We start from the raw sequence: 17,631 nt of genomic DNA on the forward strand, positions 1-17,631 counted from the left end.
ATTTTTGGCCAAAAAGCAACTTCCGTTAACCTTTTTTGTGTCTTATAACGACCAAAACGCCCACTTAACGGGTAGGAATGATATGCTTTCAACATAGTCTGGCGAAGGATCTGTGGGACATACACTTGAAAATAGGTTCCCTTGGAAGGATGAGTCACCTTCCGGTAAATCTTGTCCTCTAAAATAACGAATCCAGAACCAGACTCATCAGGACTCTGCATATTATCAACTATACTCTGATACACTCTTTGGACCTCTACATCTTGCTGCTGTGCTGTCCAGATATCCTCATCAGAGAGAGGAAACTGCAAGACCAGACTATCTGAGGTTTGCTTAGTATAAGAAGCGACTATTGGAGCAGAGTCAGGGTTACTGATACGGGACAAAGCATCGGGAGCACTGTTAAGCTTTCCTTTGCGGTATTCAAGAGTAAATTCAAACTCTTGCAATTTCAAAGCCCAACGAATCAGGCGAGAGTTTGCATTGGTAGTGTTAAACACCCAAAGGAGAGACGCATGATCAGTCACAACAATAAAAGACTTTCCCTCCAAATAATGCCCCCACCTTTCGAGCGCCCAAACAACAGCCAGACACTCCCTCTCTGTGGTGGAATAATTCCTTTCTGCACCAGTAAGTGTACAGCTTGCATATGCTAGTACTTCTTCAGTCGTACCAAATATAGATGGTCGTTGACCAAGAACAGCACCCAAACCTGTTGAACTAGCATCTGTATAAACTATAAATGTGCAAACATGGTTAGGGTGTCCCAGTATTGGTGAAGAAAGGTGCATTTTCAAATTCTCAAAAGCAGCCTGACAGTCAGCTGACCACTGGAAACGAGCTCCTTTTCGTTTCAAGGCATTTAAGGGTTCGGCAATAGCTGAAAAATGTGGAACATACCTATGATACCATCCACTCATCCACAAGAACCACTGAAGTTCTTTTAGATTTTTTGTTACAGGGAAGTTCTGGATTGCCTCTGTTTTAGCAGGATCTGCTTTCACACCTTCAGTGGTCACCACGTGGCCAAGAAACTTAATTTCTGTTAGACAGAAATTACATTTCTGAAGTTTCAGAGTTAATCCTGCCTTTTGTAAACACCTCAAAACCCTTTGGAGATCTTGTATATGCTGACTGAAATTTGATGAATAAATTACTATGTCATCTAGATAAACCAAACAACACTGTCCTAAACATTCAGCCAACACCCAATTCATGAGCCGTTGAAATGTGGCTGGGGCATTCTTCAAACCAAAAGGTAAAACCTTGAATTCATACAACCCAAAAGGGGACACAAAGGCAGTCTTAGCCATACTGTCTGGGTCCATTGCCACTTGCCAGTACCCGCAGTTAAGATCCAGAGTACTGAACACACTGGCTCCAGCAAGTGACTCCAGGATTTCACCCACAGTAGGGAGAGGAAATGCATCACTTTCACTCACAGCATTTAATCGTCGATAATCGACACAAAATTTGGCCTCCATCTTTTTTAGGAACCAGTACAATAGGAGATTAGAGGTGGGAATCTTTAGTCACCTCACGAACCGATCCGATTCCGATTCTGGAGGTCACGATCCGATTCCAGATCGATTCTTTATCTACTTTTCCCCCCTTATTAATTCATTAGTTTACATAAGTAATTAAGTACTTTTTTAAAAATAATTACAAATTAAAAAAAATTATTAAAACAGTTGTATTTTAAGAATTTTAAACTTATATAACTTCAAACCATACAAGCAAGTAGCAAATAATAAAGAGGAGCATAGAAACATGACAAACAACAAACAAAGAGTGCTTTCAGTATTTAACCCTCTGGAGTCTGAGCGGTTTTCTGGGCCCTGGAGGTGTTCTGACATGCTCTGACATTAGTGCTTTTTTCAGTTATTTATAAACATGTTAATGGCAAAGGTGTAAATTCACTCTATATAGCACAAACAGGGCTACCAAAATATGTGATCACCATGCATGTATATTTTTTTTATTTTTAAGAGAATAATGTTTATGCGTGGTTATTGAAAAAAATTAAAATGAAAGTGGCTGAAATATGACCACAAAACTCATAATAAATATGTGTCAATAAGACTTTTGACTAATGGATGTTGTTCCTTCGAGTTCTGGCTTCAAAATTATGTGAAAATAGTCTTGCTTTATCGTTCACATAAAACTATACATTGATTTAAATTGATGTAAAACAGGTTTTGCTTGGAAAGCCAATATGCGAGGGGGGCGTGAAGGAGGAGTGGTTTACACCTGAAAATACAATGTCCCACCCACTCTGCATAATTAGCCATTCATTCAGGTGTGACACTGACTGGGCCACAATGCAAGGACAAAAAATATATTTAGAAGAAGACTTATATTGACCATTTAAGATTTTGCTTACATCTATCTTGTAAATATGTTTTGCTATTTTATTAAAAAGGTTACAATTACAACAATAATTACAATTTCAACAATATTTCAAGTGTACTCTTTCTTTGTAAAAAAAATGATTATAGGCCTACATTTTATCTATGTATTCATTAGTTTTAATATAGCCAACATTGGAACAGCTAACATCTTAGTTGATGACTTTATTTTTGACAAAAATAGTATTTTATATATATAGAAATTGCTAAACAAAAGCTTATTTGATGTGGCAGTATATTCTACAGTAAAAACTGTACCCAAATCTAGTCAACAAAATGTTGTCTTTCATATTTCGCCTGACTGTAACGTTGTTTTTATGAAATATTAGGGCATATAAATGTTAACCCTTTAGGCGCCAGAGGTTTTTTCCTAAAACGTTCGATTTTGACATCTTAATTTCAAAAGGCTATATCTTAAAAGTGATAAAAGATAGAGACTTTCTGAAAATTAGAGAAATATTAAGGATGACCCAAAGTTTATGTAGGAATTACATTTTCCCATCTAATTTGCATATTATGACGTCATATGGTGGCGGTCATCTTGGATTATAGAATTTTTATGTTTTTTTGTTTTTTAGCTGACAAAGAGGCACACATCACAAGGACATGAACACACAAAAAAGAACACATATTGTACACTACTAAATGGTCAGGGAAATAGATAGTAAATCAACAGTGTAATAAATGGCAGACAAAAACAATTGTTGCAGGGCTTTTGCTGTAGAGATAATGACTCCCTATTCATCCAGGAGACATTTCTTGTAGTGTTTCATGGTGTGGTCTTGCGATAGACTATGCATAATAGTCCCTCTGCCCCGTGTCACATCGCCTCTTCTCCTGCTACGAGCAGCAGCGCGGGCGCGGCCAGATCTGCCTCGCGCGCGCGCCGAGTGTGCACAGCTCGGACTACTGTCATTGTCATTGCGACTCCCCACCCTGCCTCCACGTTGCCCCCTAACTGTCCTATGAATACTTCGACCTCGTCTAACATACCCAGTGGCATTAGACAAAGTCTCCACCACAATACTGTCGCCGCGATTGCGGAGAGGCTCACGGTCACCATGGCTAGCGCGGTAAAAAATCTCCCGCGGCCGCCTCGTTCCCCACAACACTAACACGCCTGCTAACTTCGCGATGAACACTCCGACCCCGGGAAACATTGTTCCCACCACTGACATTGGGCAAAGGACCATCTAACGTTATATTGGGCAAAGGATTCACCGTTTGTGCTTGGTGTAGGGCTATACTTTCACTTTCAGAATCACCGTCATTTTCTGAAGGCAGATATTCCCCTTCAGAATCAGGGTCCGCGAATAGAAGACCCAACACTTCATTGCGGGTAAGCTTTATTGATGCCATTAGATAATAATAATAATAATAATCTAATGCAAATACTCGCTGACGTTGACAATATTGCTCTGATAAAATGGCTCACTCGCACACTAGCTCCGCTTTTGTTCGCACTGATTCAATGCGCTCTAGCTCGAATATTTTGTATAGAAGCATGACTTTTTTTTGAGTCGGGGATGAAGTATGACATGTCTGCCAACTAGTGGAGGGGAGGTCGAACGAAATTTGACACCCTATTTGACAAAATCGGCCGTTTTATTCAGTGCCGCATCTTGTCGAGTAAACTCGACCGTGGCGCCCAGAGGGTTAATTTGCAGTTTAATACGTTGCTTATACAAATAGCCTACATTTTATTTCAACATATTTCAGTCGATTTTTACTCATCTCAGTATAGCAATACAGTTTGCTAAAACATCATCATTCATTCACACACGCGATTTAAATTTAAACTGTCTTTTTGCGAGCTGTGGTAAACAGCGCGCATCTCTGCCATTCATTCATTCACAAAACAGAAACGCGATTCACGTGAGAAGGAAAAAAACTTACTACAGTTTTCCTCAGCTCAGTCGGATCCTTGCTCCTCGATACCCGCACTTCTGAGGGACATTTTCCATTATTATTATTCCTCACAGCGCTGCGAGACGGTGTAAACAAGTAATGATCTGAATAAACTTGTGTTTTCTCGAGCTGATATGGGGGCGTTCACAGGTTTGCGTGGATGGCCTCATTCATTTGCGTTTGAATAGCACGCGCTCTCCGTGGGTGGAGTCACATTACATTTGAATGAGCTGTAATGAGCTCGACTGGAATCACTCTCTTTTAATACAGATTTTACAAGATGAGAATATTTGTTTTTTATATAAATTACTTCATTTAAAAGAAGAGAATTCAAGCTTCATGCCTGTGTGTCTGTATGCCTGTTTGACTGAGTATTCGCTGAGTTATTGTTCATTTTCGGACGCGTTTCAGAATGGACTTCACTGGCAGAGAGAAGGCAGAACTCGCTTTGTGTTTATTTTTCTTTATTTGACAAAAAGCACAACACTTTGTTTTTATTGTGAGTATACACAAAAATAATACACATTTAACAGAATCGATTGATGTATGAAACTCCTATGGAAAATCAAAGTCAACAGAGTATTTATGAGTTTCTTTTACACTGATAAAAAAAAAGCGAGCTGGTATCGCCGGCGATACAGCCGACCTCAGGGGGTTAAGATTATCTGAACATTTTCCATTCAAGAACTGTGAGTGATTTTTCTTCATCGTACTTTTGTATTTTACTATGACATAGACTGCGGGAGATCTATTAAGCTGCATTCACGCTCGGATCTCTTTTGAAATATAAGAAGTAATGTGGTTTGTCCTGTCCGTTTAATCCCTTAAGACATAACTGGCTGTGTTTACGTTCATTTTGCACAACCACTTACCTGCTACACGGAGTCGCACAGCCGCTTGCGCGAGCAGTCTCGTACACAAACAAGTCAGCATTTAAAATTGAAAGCAGCCTTCTGTTAGTGAGATTCATATTTTAAATATATAAGTCCACTGCATTCCAAACCACATAAATGATGACATCGTAGAGCATTTGTAAGGAAAATACAGACGGGCGAGACAGCACACTTTAAGTGTAACATCAAAACAAGCGCGCGTCTCTCACAGAGCATCCTGTGCAATGAAGCCTGTGAATGTCCTTGTAATTCGCTTCAACCTTTCCGAACTTTATGAAAGATTATTTTACGGAAGATTTGAGTTGTGTACGTGTGTGAGGAATTGTTAGCAAGCAGAAGACGGGTGTTTCTAAAGCAAACTCAGCGTCATCGCACATCTGGTAAAAAACTAAGCTCAGAATCGATTCTGAAATTCTCAGAATCGATCCAGAATCGTTGGAGAGAGAATCGCGATGCATCGATGGATCGATTTTTTCTCCCACCACTATAGGAGATGCCCAAGGAAAATGAGATGGCTGAATAATGTCTTGTGAAAGCATATCGTCAATTTGATCCTTAACTATTTCCTTTTTATGTACTGGTAACCTATAGGGCTTTTGAGCCACAACCACATCTGTACGGACAGCGATCTTATGCTGTACCAGATGAGTTCTACCAAGAGAAGGAGTACATACTTCAGGATGATCATACAAAAGCGTAAAAAGAACATGAGACTCTTTGTCTGGTAAATTACTCTCATTTACTTTGCTTTGTAATAGCTCGACAAGTTCTGTAACAGTTTTTTCCTGCACATAGTTCTCCATATACTCACTGTCTGACCACTCAAGCTGGACAGGAGGAACAGAGGAATAAAGAGAAGCAGTAGGCTTACAATCCACAGGTGGTTTACAAGACCTCCAAGAATCTCCCGAGGTAAAGTCGTTGAACAAACATCATAAGCAGAAACTACACCTCGTTGATGACTATGACCCTGGGGTTCTTTACCACCCTGTGCATGCCCTCCAGAGTGTTTTCCACTCAAAGAAGCCTTGAAATTAGGACAAGAACCTGGAGAATGATTTTCATGACACCTCCAACACAACAAGCTTGGGTTTCGTTGCTCTGAAGGCAAGATAGCTTTTGGTTCTACCTCTTTTATTTTTCAAGCCTGTGAATTCTGGTCAAATGTAGTGCTCTTGGATAACTGAAGCTGATTATACTTTCTCTGATGATCATAATCCCTTTCTATTTGAGTTCCCAGCCTCACTAGTTCCTCAACAGTCTGTGCACGACCTCGAAGCTGACTAGCAAAACAAGGGTTCATAGCTTTTAAAAGAGCTTTTAAAACCTCATCCTAAGTAGCTTCCTTTTTCCAACGCTTAAACAAAGCTTGAAATGAGAAAGTAAAGTCACGAACACTTTCATTTGCTCCTTGTAACCGATTTCGTACTTGATCCTCCAACACGTCTTGATAGTCTTCTGGCAAAAAGACAGCTAAAAAAGCTTGCTGAAAACTTTCCCAAGTGTCAACTTTAAATCTCACTGTCTCCCACCAATCACGAGAATTGATTAGTGATTCAATTGATTGGTGTCTCCCCCCTCCCCCCCCCTTGAATTATTAGCACCATCAACCAATTCCTTAAACTCGGTACATGACTGTTTTGCATTCCACTTAATGGTATCAATTGTTTGATTGGTAAAAAATTTCATACGATCATTAAGGACCGCCAAAAAATCAGTTTGCGCCTTTTCAACTAGTGTTAATGTCTCTTTAGGAATATCTTTAGCACAAAGTTGAGTATTTTCCTCAAACCATTTTTTCTGCCAGGCTACAGTTTCCACAAATACACTTCAATTGCTTGCGAAAACATAGTTAAATCATCTGCTTGGTTCCCCAAACCAATCAAAGGGACACCAAGAAATGGTTGTTCTAAACCTGTGTCATCGTCTAATAAAGACCGCTCCACATTCCGAGGAGTGGAAGGGCTATCATGAAATGGTCCCAGACTGCTATCATCTACAGATCCAGTAAAATGTAAAAAGGAGAACAGGGTTCCATAATTACACAAATAGTCACAATAGGCCAATAAACACACAACATCTGAGGATCCCTGTTCGGGCGCCACTTCTGTGACGGTATTTGGCCTTAAAAGATTGAGTTCGGGTAAAAACCATCACAATTATTTAATTAATCCCTCATTAAAAACACTACACATAGGGACGACATTATCAATTATGAATCAACAGAACAAGGAACCACAAGAAAGTTGATTTAAGTTTTCTATTCAAGTTCAATTCCAGTCATATTACATTACAATTCAGTACATCAATACATTCAATTCAAAAGAGAAATAGAGCGGGAAAAAAATAATGAAATAAATCAACCATTAATTTCAGGCCCAGAAACATTTACCTTTTAATTACCTCACAACAATAAATGAATGACAGATAAATCAAATAAATAATTCAGATAGTTAAATGCAATGCAATAAATCGTATACAAAAACAAAAATGAAATGAATCAAAATACAATAAGGCAAAAAATCATCTGGATCAAAAGTTCAACAAAAAAAAAAAAAAAAAAAAAAACGTTTGCTTACCCTGTCACTCATTAAACTACTGGGCCTGAAATGCAATTCATTAAATCACACACAATATTTACAAAATAATTCGGAAACTCGAGCGCCAAAATAAACACCAAAAGAAAAACCTCCCTACACCAAAACCTCCTCAAAACATACTGCCTATAATGCCCTGAATAAGCGTCTAAACCACAACATAACCGGAATGGAAAAAGCTATCTCTCAAACGCTCCAACAACAATACTCACAAGCCATCCGCTTGCGTGACCATGACCGGGAATAACCCGCGCCTAACAACAAAGGCTAGAGAGCGCAAGAGAGAGAGAAAGAGAGATGCAATCACACTTCCTTAAATAACTTCCTAACTGGTTCCCCGGATATACGCTCAACAGCGCCATCCCCAGTACGGAATAGGAAAACCACAAATCATTGACGACTGTCACATGCTGAGAGAGAGATAAGACAGTAGAGCTGCACGATTAATCTTTAAAATACTGTGATCTCCATTCAAACACACACACACTCTTCTTCATATTCCTCTGTCTATTAAACCTTTGACAAAATCATATTGCAACATTCAAATCTGTGTTGGCACTGCCGCTGACCCAGAGAGAGATGTCATGAAACAACTTCACAAAAGGTTTTTTAAAGCAGAACTCGGCAACTCTAGCGAACTCTAGTCACTTCTTCGCTGATTTTCCCTTTTGTTGTCGCATGTTTTCCCCACGAGCTCCCCCTACAGCTGTGGGGCGTATATTTCACAACACTGTCGTAAAAAAACTCACTTGCGGCGGCCTCCTCCCCCTCTCTACCACTGCTCATGTGCGTTTATTATGATCGGAGCAAGCCAACTGTATCGTGTGGAGCTATGTCTACCGAGGTGGGTAATACATCATACACATTATCATAGAACATTGACATGACGTAAAGCAATTCGTGTTTCGCACTCGTTCTTGTTCTCGTTCTCGCTTCTCACGAGACTTCCAATTTCTATCTTGCCAGGACGGTAGTCCCCAAGTTGCAAGGTTGGTTTTCCGCCTTGGAACGCTGGGGGGAGCGGGGAAAGTCACCAATATCACCATAACAGGTTGTTTAACCATCCAAATGATTTCTAGAAAGTTTTATTAAGTTAAAAAAGTTACCAAGTTCTGCATTAAACCTCATAATAGTTGTAGGGTGCTGCCCCTTTAAGGACGTTGATTCTTTGGGCTTATGTGATCACCTAGGAAGCAGCGCAAGTAAAAAAAAAAAACTGAACTGAACCGATCTGAGTGTGAAAGCCCTGTTGATGCTCATATGCAGACTTTCTAATGTTCTATAACAACTACAGATAAAACCCTTAATCTAAACTATATATTCCCAGCGTGGTGAGTACAATTTTTTTGTTGTTATAGCCTAAGTGTATTAAAATCATTATGTAGATCGCTATTTGCGATTAGCGCCTAAACGCCTAATGTTAGTTTGTTTAGGCTATTATGTTTGGTTTGATATTTATAGTTAATATTGCCTATTGAAGTATTCAAGCAATATATGTTGCATTTATTTGTTAAACAGATCTAATACGTGTTGTAATGCTGTTTTAGTAATGTGTGTTGTCAGGTGTATCACACACACATGTGAAAATGTTTAATGCTAATAGCTATACCTCACGTGATATTTGCGTTGTAGGGAATATCTTTGATTTATATATACTTTAATGTTTATCATCTAAGCTGATGTTATGTTGTAGAAACTTATTTGGAGACGTGAAAACATTACTGGATGCTAAATGTGAATTGTTTGCATTTACAGTTTGACCGCGCACACACATAAATGTGTACAATGTGAGTTCTACACAAGTGGAATAAAGAAAAGAAAAAACACAAAATCCAAGTTAATGTTATCATTTTATGGGTAACAATAGTTTCATTATTTCTGTGATACAATAGTTCAAACTATCATAGAATTACTGGGATAAAAGTTTAAAGTTCAAATATAAACACTGATGTCTACAGTAGCGATCAAAATAGAGTAAATCAGCTTTTGATAGAATCTTGGAACTTAAAATAACGCATTTATCAGTTACATTGTTTCGCCACTAGGTGTCGACAAGTGACTATTAAAAAATGTATTTGTTATTGAATTATTTATTGAATAGAATGTAGTACTGTAGTATGATGCTGTATGATACTTCTGAAATAAAAATCAGAAAGATCTGATGAATTGTTTTTGTAAATATGACTCATCTTATACATCATGTACAGTCTATATAAGTGTATGATATAACTTTTCCCCATAGTCTAGGTGTATCGTCCCAGAGAGAGTGTGTGTGTGTGCTTAATGTATTTGTAAACATTTTAAGGAACTTTTAATACTAATGTAATTAATGTCCAATAAAGCCTGTATTAAAGCACTTAATGACATTTTCTGATTTTCCGTGACCTAATCTAAAGTGAGAAATATTTATGGTTAAAGCATTATCTAACTTTTTACAAAAGAGCTAATTAAACAATAACACTTTGTTAATTACAGTGACAATGAATGAAGAACTCACTATTTGTATACACACTCACCTAAAGGATTATTAGGAACACCTGTTCAATTTCTCATTAATGCAATTATCTAATCAACCAATCACATGGCAGTTGCTTCAATGCATTTAGGGGTGTGGTCCTGGTCAAGACAATCTCCTGAACTCCAAACTGAATGTCAGAATTGGAAAGAAAGTTGATTTAAGCAATTTTGAGCGTGGCATGGTTGTTGGTGCCAGATGGGCCGGTCGAGTATTTCACAATCTGCTCAGTTACTGGGATTTTCACGCACAACCATTTCTAGGGTTTACAGAGAATGGTGTGAAAAGGGAAAAACATCCAGTATGCGGCAGTCCTGTGGGCGAAAATGCCTTGTTGATGCTAGAGGTCAGAGGAGAATGGGCCGACTGATTCAAGCTGATAGAAGAGCAACTTTTACTGAAATAACCACTCGTTACAACCGAGGTATGCAGCAAAGCATTTGTGAAGCCACAACACGCACAACCTTGAGGCGGATGGGCTACAACAGTAGAAGACCCCACCGGGTACCACTCATCTCCACTACAAATAGGAAAAAGAGGCTACAATTTGCACAAGCTCACCAAAATTGGACAGTTGAAAACTGGAAAAATGTTGCCTGGTCTGATGAGTCTCGATTTCTGCTGAGACATTCAGATGGTAGAGTCAGAATTTAGCGTAAACAGAATGAGAACATGGATCCATCATGCCTTGTTACCACTGTGCAGGCTGGTGGTGGTGGTGTAATGGTGTGGGGGATGTTTTCTTGGCACACTTTAGGCCCCTTAGTGCCAATTGGGCATCGTTTAAATGCCACGGCCTACCTGAGCATTGTTTCTGACCATGTCCATCCCTTTATGACCACCATGTACCCATCCTCTGATGGCTACTTCCAGCAGGATAATGCACCATGTCACAAAGCTCGAATCATTTCAAATTGGTTTCTTGAACATGTCAATGAGTTCACTGTATTAAAATGGCCCCCCACAGTCACCAGATCTCAACCCAATAGAGCATCTTTGGGATGTGGTGGAACGGGAGCTTCGTGCCCTGGATGTGCATCCCACAAATCTCCATCAACTGCAAGATGCTATCCTATCAATATGGGCCAACATTTCTAAAGAATGCTTTCAGCACCTTGTTGAATCAATGCCACGTAGAATTAAGGCAGTTCTGAAGGCGAAAGGGGGTCAAACACAGTATTAGTATGGTGTTCCTAATAATCCTTTAGGTGAGTGTAGTCTCTTAATATATTAACTACAGCTTATATACTATTGTATATTATTCATGAACTATAAACTAACAGTTTGGTAATGATTTATAAGGTCTTTGTTACTGTATACTTGTGATAAAGTGTTACCATTATTTCAAACTGGTCGCCATTTAGTGTAATTGTTCCTTTTGTATGTGATGAAGTGATTCTTCTTTTTCAAAAATAACACAAAATAAACAGAGTAAATATTAAGTTGACTGTTAGCATTATTATAATTTTTTTCAAGGTTTCCATAGATATGGTGATATATTGTTATTGTGTGTTATTTTGGCCATGATAATCATGTAGTGATAAATCTGAAATGGTGACAGTCCTGGTTCAGGTGAAACACACACCACTTCCCTCTTTTCAGCTGCACACACACATTTTGAGGAAATGCTCAGGCTTTTACAAGGATCTGTTTGCACAAGCATTACAAGACAACTTCATTTACACCAAACATTTGTGCTTTAAAAACCCTCTTCACTGTATCCTGCATCTGTTGTCTGGTTTGTAGTTCGTCTGGTTTATTCAACTGTTAGTTTTACTTTCTTTTGGTGGATAATAATATATGAAGAGGTAAATGTTCCTCTTCAGGGAGACTCCTCAACGCTGCCTTCTACCGCCGGCAGGATCTGACGGCTCAAGCAGGAATCTGTCGCTGAACCACCGGATGGGGCTTACGGCAAAGATATATTGAATACACTATCTACATATTAATCCTTATTCACTCCGAGTCTTTATGGTAGAGATGATCTTACCACAGTATCTCCAGTTTACAGTGAGGATTCGCCAGTCCAGCAGAAAACAGCTTCACTCCTGAGTCTCCTAGATTATTATATGACAGATTCAGTTCTCTCAGGTGTGAGGGGTTTGATCTCAGAGCTGAAGCCAGAGCAGCACAACCTTCATCTGTGACACCACACTTCCACAACCTGTAGAGAACAATGACACACATTAAGCCTGAATCCAGAGATAATAACATAATGCTGTTAATATGAAATATACAAATACTCATTAGTTCATGTTGTTTGTTACGCTGTTAAGCCTAATGGGAACAGTGTTTGTGCTGCTTTGTGCGGTTATGTTTCTGTTTCCTCTATAGGTCACGTGACATCCCGCCGACTGCTGATTTTGGGTGGGGGCAACTGCTTTAAAGACGCCTTGTTTGACATCTGCTCTCTCTCTCTCACTCTCACTTCAGATCCGCTTCTGGTGGCAGACGGAGCGCAGCTCCGAGGTGTCTCGTGTGCTCAGCCCGTTATGCCACTTTATGTAGTTTCTCGTGTCGACTTCATGATCGTGTTTCATAAGCACGGTCCCGGCGAGGAATTCACATTTGTTGTTTTCAGTTTATAACTTTATTTAGAGCTGGTGGTAATTGGTGATGGGTTTTCATGTTATTTAGTTTAGGATTAGTTAGGGTAGCAGTCAGAGGACCCGGAAGACTCACGGAGAACATTGTCTTTTGTTTTTGGACGGGAGGTAGGCAAGTGTGGACGGGAGGTAGGCAAGGGTTTTCTTTCTGTTTGTTTTGTTACTTTCTTTTACCACCATGCTCTGCTTATGAAATTTTATTCATCATTTACATCATTTATAAATAAATAATTTATGCACCGTCACTGAATCTCTGTGGTATCAATACCAATATGTTCAATATGTTATGATGTTCCATTTCCATTCATTTGATGGGCTCGTAACATTGTTAAAATACATCAGTTAGCATTAGAGGATAGAAGATACAGTTTGTACATTATAAAAATCATTATTTCTATGGAAAGTCCCCATAAAACATGAAAACCCAATGTGTGTGTGTGAGTTAGGGCTTTGACTTTTGCCCAAAAATCATATTCGAAGTTCATTTGTTTATTAATATTAATATTCAAATATATTTGAATATGTATTAACAATATTTTGATCATTAAATGCCTTCAGTAAGACCTATATTGGTATCAAACTTAAGTGCAGTGTATCAGTCAATGTCAATAGGCAGGCAATGATGTTTTCAGAAGAAAAACACACTGTCACGTTTTCAGTCACGTCGTCGCGTGGTATGTGAGTTTGGTCCTACATATTTTACACATCACTTTGTCCTTACTCGTGAATTTTTCCTGTTTCTTTGGGAACACAAAGTAGAGCCACACGTTGCTTTTCAAATTGTCAGGAGTGTAGATTTTGAACTCCTTGTCAGGCGTGGTTGTTGTAGGCGTTGGCGCGGCCATTGTTTTGGTATACAAAATAGGCGCTAACCAGGATGCTAACGTCACCTACAGGAGCCCAGATGACCAATAATAGCCTTGCTAATGAGGTCGCGATTCACAACTTCACCAGGCGTGAAAAAGCCTCGGAATTTGAATTGAAAACGTCTCGGTTACGTACTATATGTAACCCTCGTTCCCTGAGTTCAGGGTACGGAGACGTGTCGTCGGGGGAGTTCCCTGACGAATTGGGATCACGCTAGGGAGACCAATTGCCTACGAGTGAATTAAAACGAGCCAATGAAAATTGGCATGCAGGATTTGCATTCCGCAGCCCGCCTACCAGCGCGGGTATAAAAAGGCGGAAGCAACGCATGTATAGTGCTTTTCGCTGAGGAGCCGAACGGTGTCCAGTCCTCCGCGACGGTACTGCAACATGGCGAAGGGACGACACGTCTCCGTTCCCTGAACTCAGGGAACGAGGGTTACATACGTAACCGAGACGTTCCCTTTCGTTCTGGGAACTCCGACGTGTTGTCGGGGGAGTTCCCTGACGAATTGGGATCCCTAATAAAACGCCATGGTGCTGGCCCCTTCCAGCGCCCAGCTAAGCTACCCTGCAGCAGTTTCTTGTAGGGGACGCTGCGGAAGCCCAGCCTGCCTGAGGAAGGCCTGGAATACACATATGTACTAACCCATTGGGTAGAGAAACATATGGAAGTCCCTGAGGTAGTCCTAATCCGAAGGAAGTGGGAGCGTACTCAACAGGGACAACAGAACGAGTCTGTCAAGGGGAAGACACGGCTGAACTGCACGTGGCATCATGGGTCACCGTAGAGACCACTGGAAAAAACACCCAGTCTACTAGCAACTCCTACTAGAGGTAGCAGACCTGCGGTCCGCCACGCCTGGCACCGGAGGGGTGATGGAGGAACTCACGAGGCTCATCGACGTAGGGCGCCATACGGAGCAAAAGACGCACGTATCCGGCCGAGGCGCGGAGGGGCGTAGCAAGCCGACACAACCTATTCCCTCGCACCACTGGCCGTAGCGAGTACTCGGGAGGAAACAGATTCCACACATAGGCTATAGAATCTAGCGAACGTGTTCGGTGTCGCCCAGCCCGCAGCTCTACAGATGTCTGTCAGCGAGGCGCCTTGAGCCAAAGCCCAGGAAGCGGCAACACCTCTAGTAGAGTGAGCGCGCAATCCTGGGAGGACAAGGCTCACCCAAAGACTCATACGCTCGGGTGATAGCATCCACTAACCAGTGAGCTAACCTCTGCTTGGAGACAGCCTTCCCCTTCTGCTGGCCTCCATAACAGACAAAGAGCTGATCTGAGGTCCTGAAGTTTTGCGTTCTGTCAATATAAACCCGCAGGGCATGGACGGGACAGAGAAAAGCTAGGGCTGGGTCTGCCTCCTCCTGGGGCAGCGCTTGCAGGTTCACTACCTGATCCGCGAAGGGAGTGGTAGGAACCTTGGGCACATATCCGAGCCGGGGTCTCAATACAACATGAGAAAGGCCCGGCCCAAACTCTAGGCACGATTCGTCGACCGAAAAAGCCTGCAGATCCTCTTGAAAGAAGCCAATGCCAACAGGAGCGCTGTCTTAATGGACAGGATATTCTACTCAACTGTTGACAAGGGCTTCAAAGGGAGGACTTCGAAGAGCTCTAAGAACCAGAGCTAGGTCCCAAGAGGGTACAGAGTGCAAAACACGAGGTGGATTTAACCTCCTAGCACCCTTAAGGAATCTGAAGATCAGGTCGTGCTTCCCCAAGACTTACCTTCTACTGCATCGTGATGCGCTGCTATTGCGGCGACATACACTTTGAGGGTGGAGGGAGACAGCCTTCGCTCCAACCCATCTTGCAGGAAGGAAAGCACGACTCTGATCGGGCAAGTTCGGGGGTCCTCCTGACGGGAGGAACACCATTCGACGAACAGGTTCCACTTCAACGCATAGAGCCTAGACTCTAGCAGATAGACTCTAGCGGAAGTGATGGTGTCTACCACTGCCTGTGGCAGGCCATCTAGAACCTCCGCGTCCCGTCCAGGGACCAGACATGGAGACGCGGGTGCCATAGAGTGCCCCGTCTCTGAGAAAGGAGATCCTTCTTCAGAGGAATCGGCCAAGGAGGGGCTGTCGCGAGGAGCATGAGTTCCGTGAACCAAGTCCTAATGGGCCAATACGGCGCCACTAGAAGGACCTGCTCCTCGTCCTCCCTGACCTTGCACAGGGTCTGTGCAAGAAGGCTCACTGGGGAAAACGCATACTTGCGAAGGTCCCGGGGCCAGCTGTGAGCCAGGGCGTCCGTGCCGAGGGTCCCCTCGGTCAGGGAGTAAAACCACTGACAATGGGTCGTGTCTGGAGAGGCAAACAGGTCTACCTGTGCGATTCCGAAGACACTCCAAATCAGCTGGACCGCCTGCGGATGGAGTCGCCATTCTCCTGGCAGGGGAGGCAGCCGTGAGAGCTCGTCTGCCACACGGTTGAGCTCCCCTGGAACATGAACGGCATGAAGCGACCTCAGATGCTTCTGACTCCAAAGGAGGAGGTGGGAGGCGAGTCGCGACATGCGACGGGAGCGTAGACCACCTTGATGGTTGATGTACGCAACGGTCGCAGTGCTGTCCATACGGACCAGTACATGCTTGTGTCTGAGAAACCCCTTGAGGTGACACAAGGCTAGGCGTACTGCTTGCAACTCTAGGCAGTTGATGTGCCAATGCAGCTGAGGCCCCGTCCACAGACCCCCCCACCCCATGGCAGAGGCATCTGTGAAAACCACAGCATGCCTGGAAACCTGGACTAAGGGCACTCCGGCCCAAAGAAATGCAGGATCCGGCCACGGGGAGAAGGTTTGGCGACAGTGCGGGGTCACTTTGACCCGGAACGTGCTGCTCTGCCACGCCCACCTCGGGACTCGATCGTGAAGCCAGCGCTGAATCGGTCTCATATGTAACAGGCCGAGCGCGTTACTGCGGCTGCGGCTGCCATATGCCCCAGGAGCCTCTGAAATTGTTTCAGTGGAACCGCTGTCAAGTCAAGTCAAGTCAAGTTTATTTGTATAGCGCTTTTCACAATACAGATTGTATCAAAGCAGCTTCACAGTATTAAATTAAAATAATACAACAAAGTTTGTTTCAAGAGGAATTTATTGATTGATAAAATTAAATTAAATATCCCCAAAATATCCCCAAAATATCCCCAACTGAGCAAGCCAAAGGCAACAGTGGCAAGGAACCGAAAAACTCCATCAAGTGACCTAATGGTGTCCTAAAACTCCATCACCTTGGGAGAACCCAGGCTCAGTCGGGGGCCAGTTCTCCTCTGGCATTTATGAGCTAGAGGCCGGATTGTAGTTTGAACTGTAGGATTATATGAATGCCTGGCTGAAGAGATGCGACTTTAATCTAGTTTTAAACTGGGAGAGCGAGTCTGAGCAACGAACAGTATCAGGAAGACTATTCCAGAGTTTTGGAGCCAAATGTGAAAATGCTCTTCCTCCTTTGGTGGTTCTGGATATCCTAGGTATGACCAAAAGCCTTGAATTTAGTGATCTTAAAGAGCGCGAGGGATTATAGGGTGATAGAAGATCCGTTAAATAGACTGGAGCTAAGCCGTTAAGGGCTTTATAAGTCAGTAGCAATATCTTATAATTAATACGGAGCTTTATAGGTAACCAATGCAGTGATGATAAAATCGGTGTTATATGATCATATTTTCTTGATCTCGTAAGAACTCTAGCGGCGGCATTTTGGACTAACTGTAGCTTGTTTATTGAGGATGCAGGACAACCAGCTAATAAAGCATTACAGTAATCCAGTCTCGAGGTCATGAATGCATGAACTAACTTTTCTGCATCAGAAACTGATAG

General features: G+C 41.9%; 1 protein-coding gene across 2 annotated transcripts in view; it reads right to left on the bottom strand.

Moving 5' to 3' along the window:
* Nucleotides 1-17,631, bottom strand: part of LOC309506213 (uncharacterized protein) — a 415,585-nt gene that overhangs the window by 361,435 nt on the left and 36,519 nt on the right. For both annotated transcript variants that reach the window (XR_014208682.1, XM_082179916.1), the window contains one exon: nt 12,312-12,485. Coding sequence is in view for 1 of the 2 variants with exons in the window: in XM_082179916.1 (XP_082036042.1) it covers nt 12,312-12,485 (174 nt within the window). In the remaining variant the exon portion in view is untranslated. The remainder of the gene's footprint in view (nt 1-12,311; nt 12,486-17,631) is intronic.

This window comes from Leuciscus leuciscus (assembly GCF_965113295.1).
Source record: "Leuciscus leuciscus genome assembly, chromosome: 9".
Classification (NCBI taxonomy): Eukaryota; Metazoa; Chordata; class Actinopteri; order Cypriniformes; family Leuciscidae; genus Leuciscus; species Leuciscus leuciscus.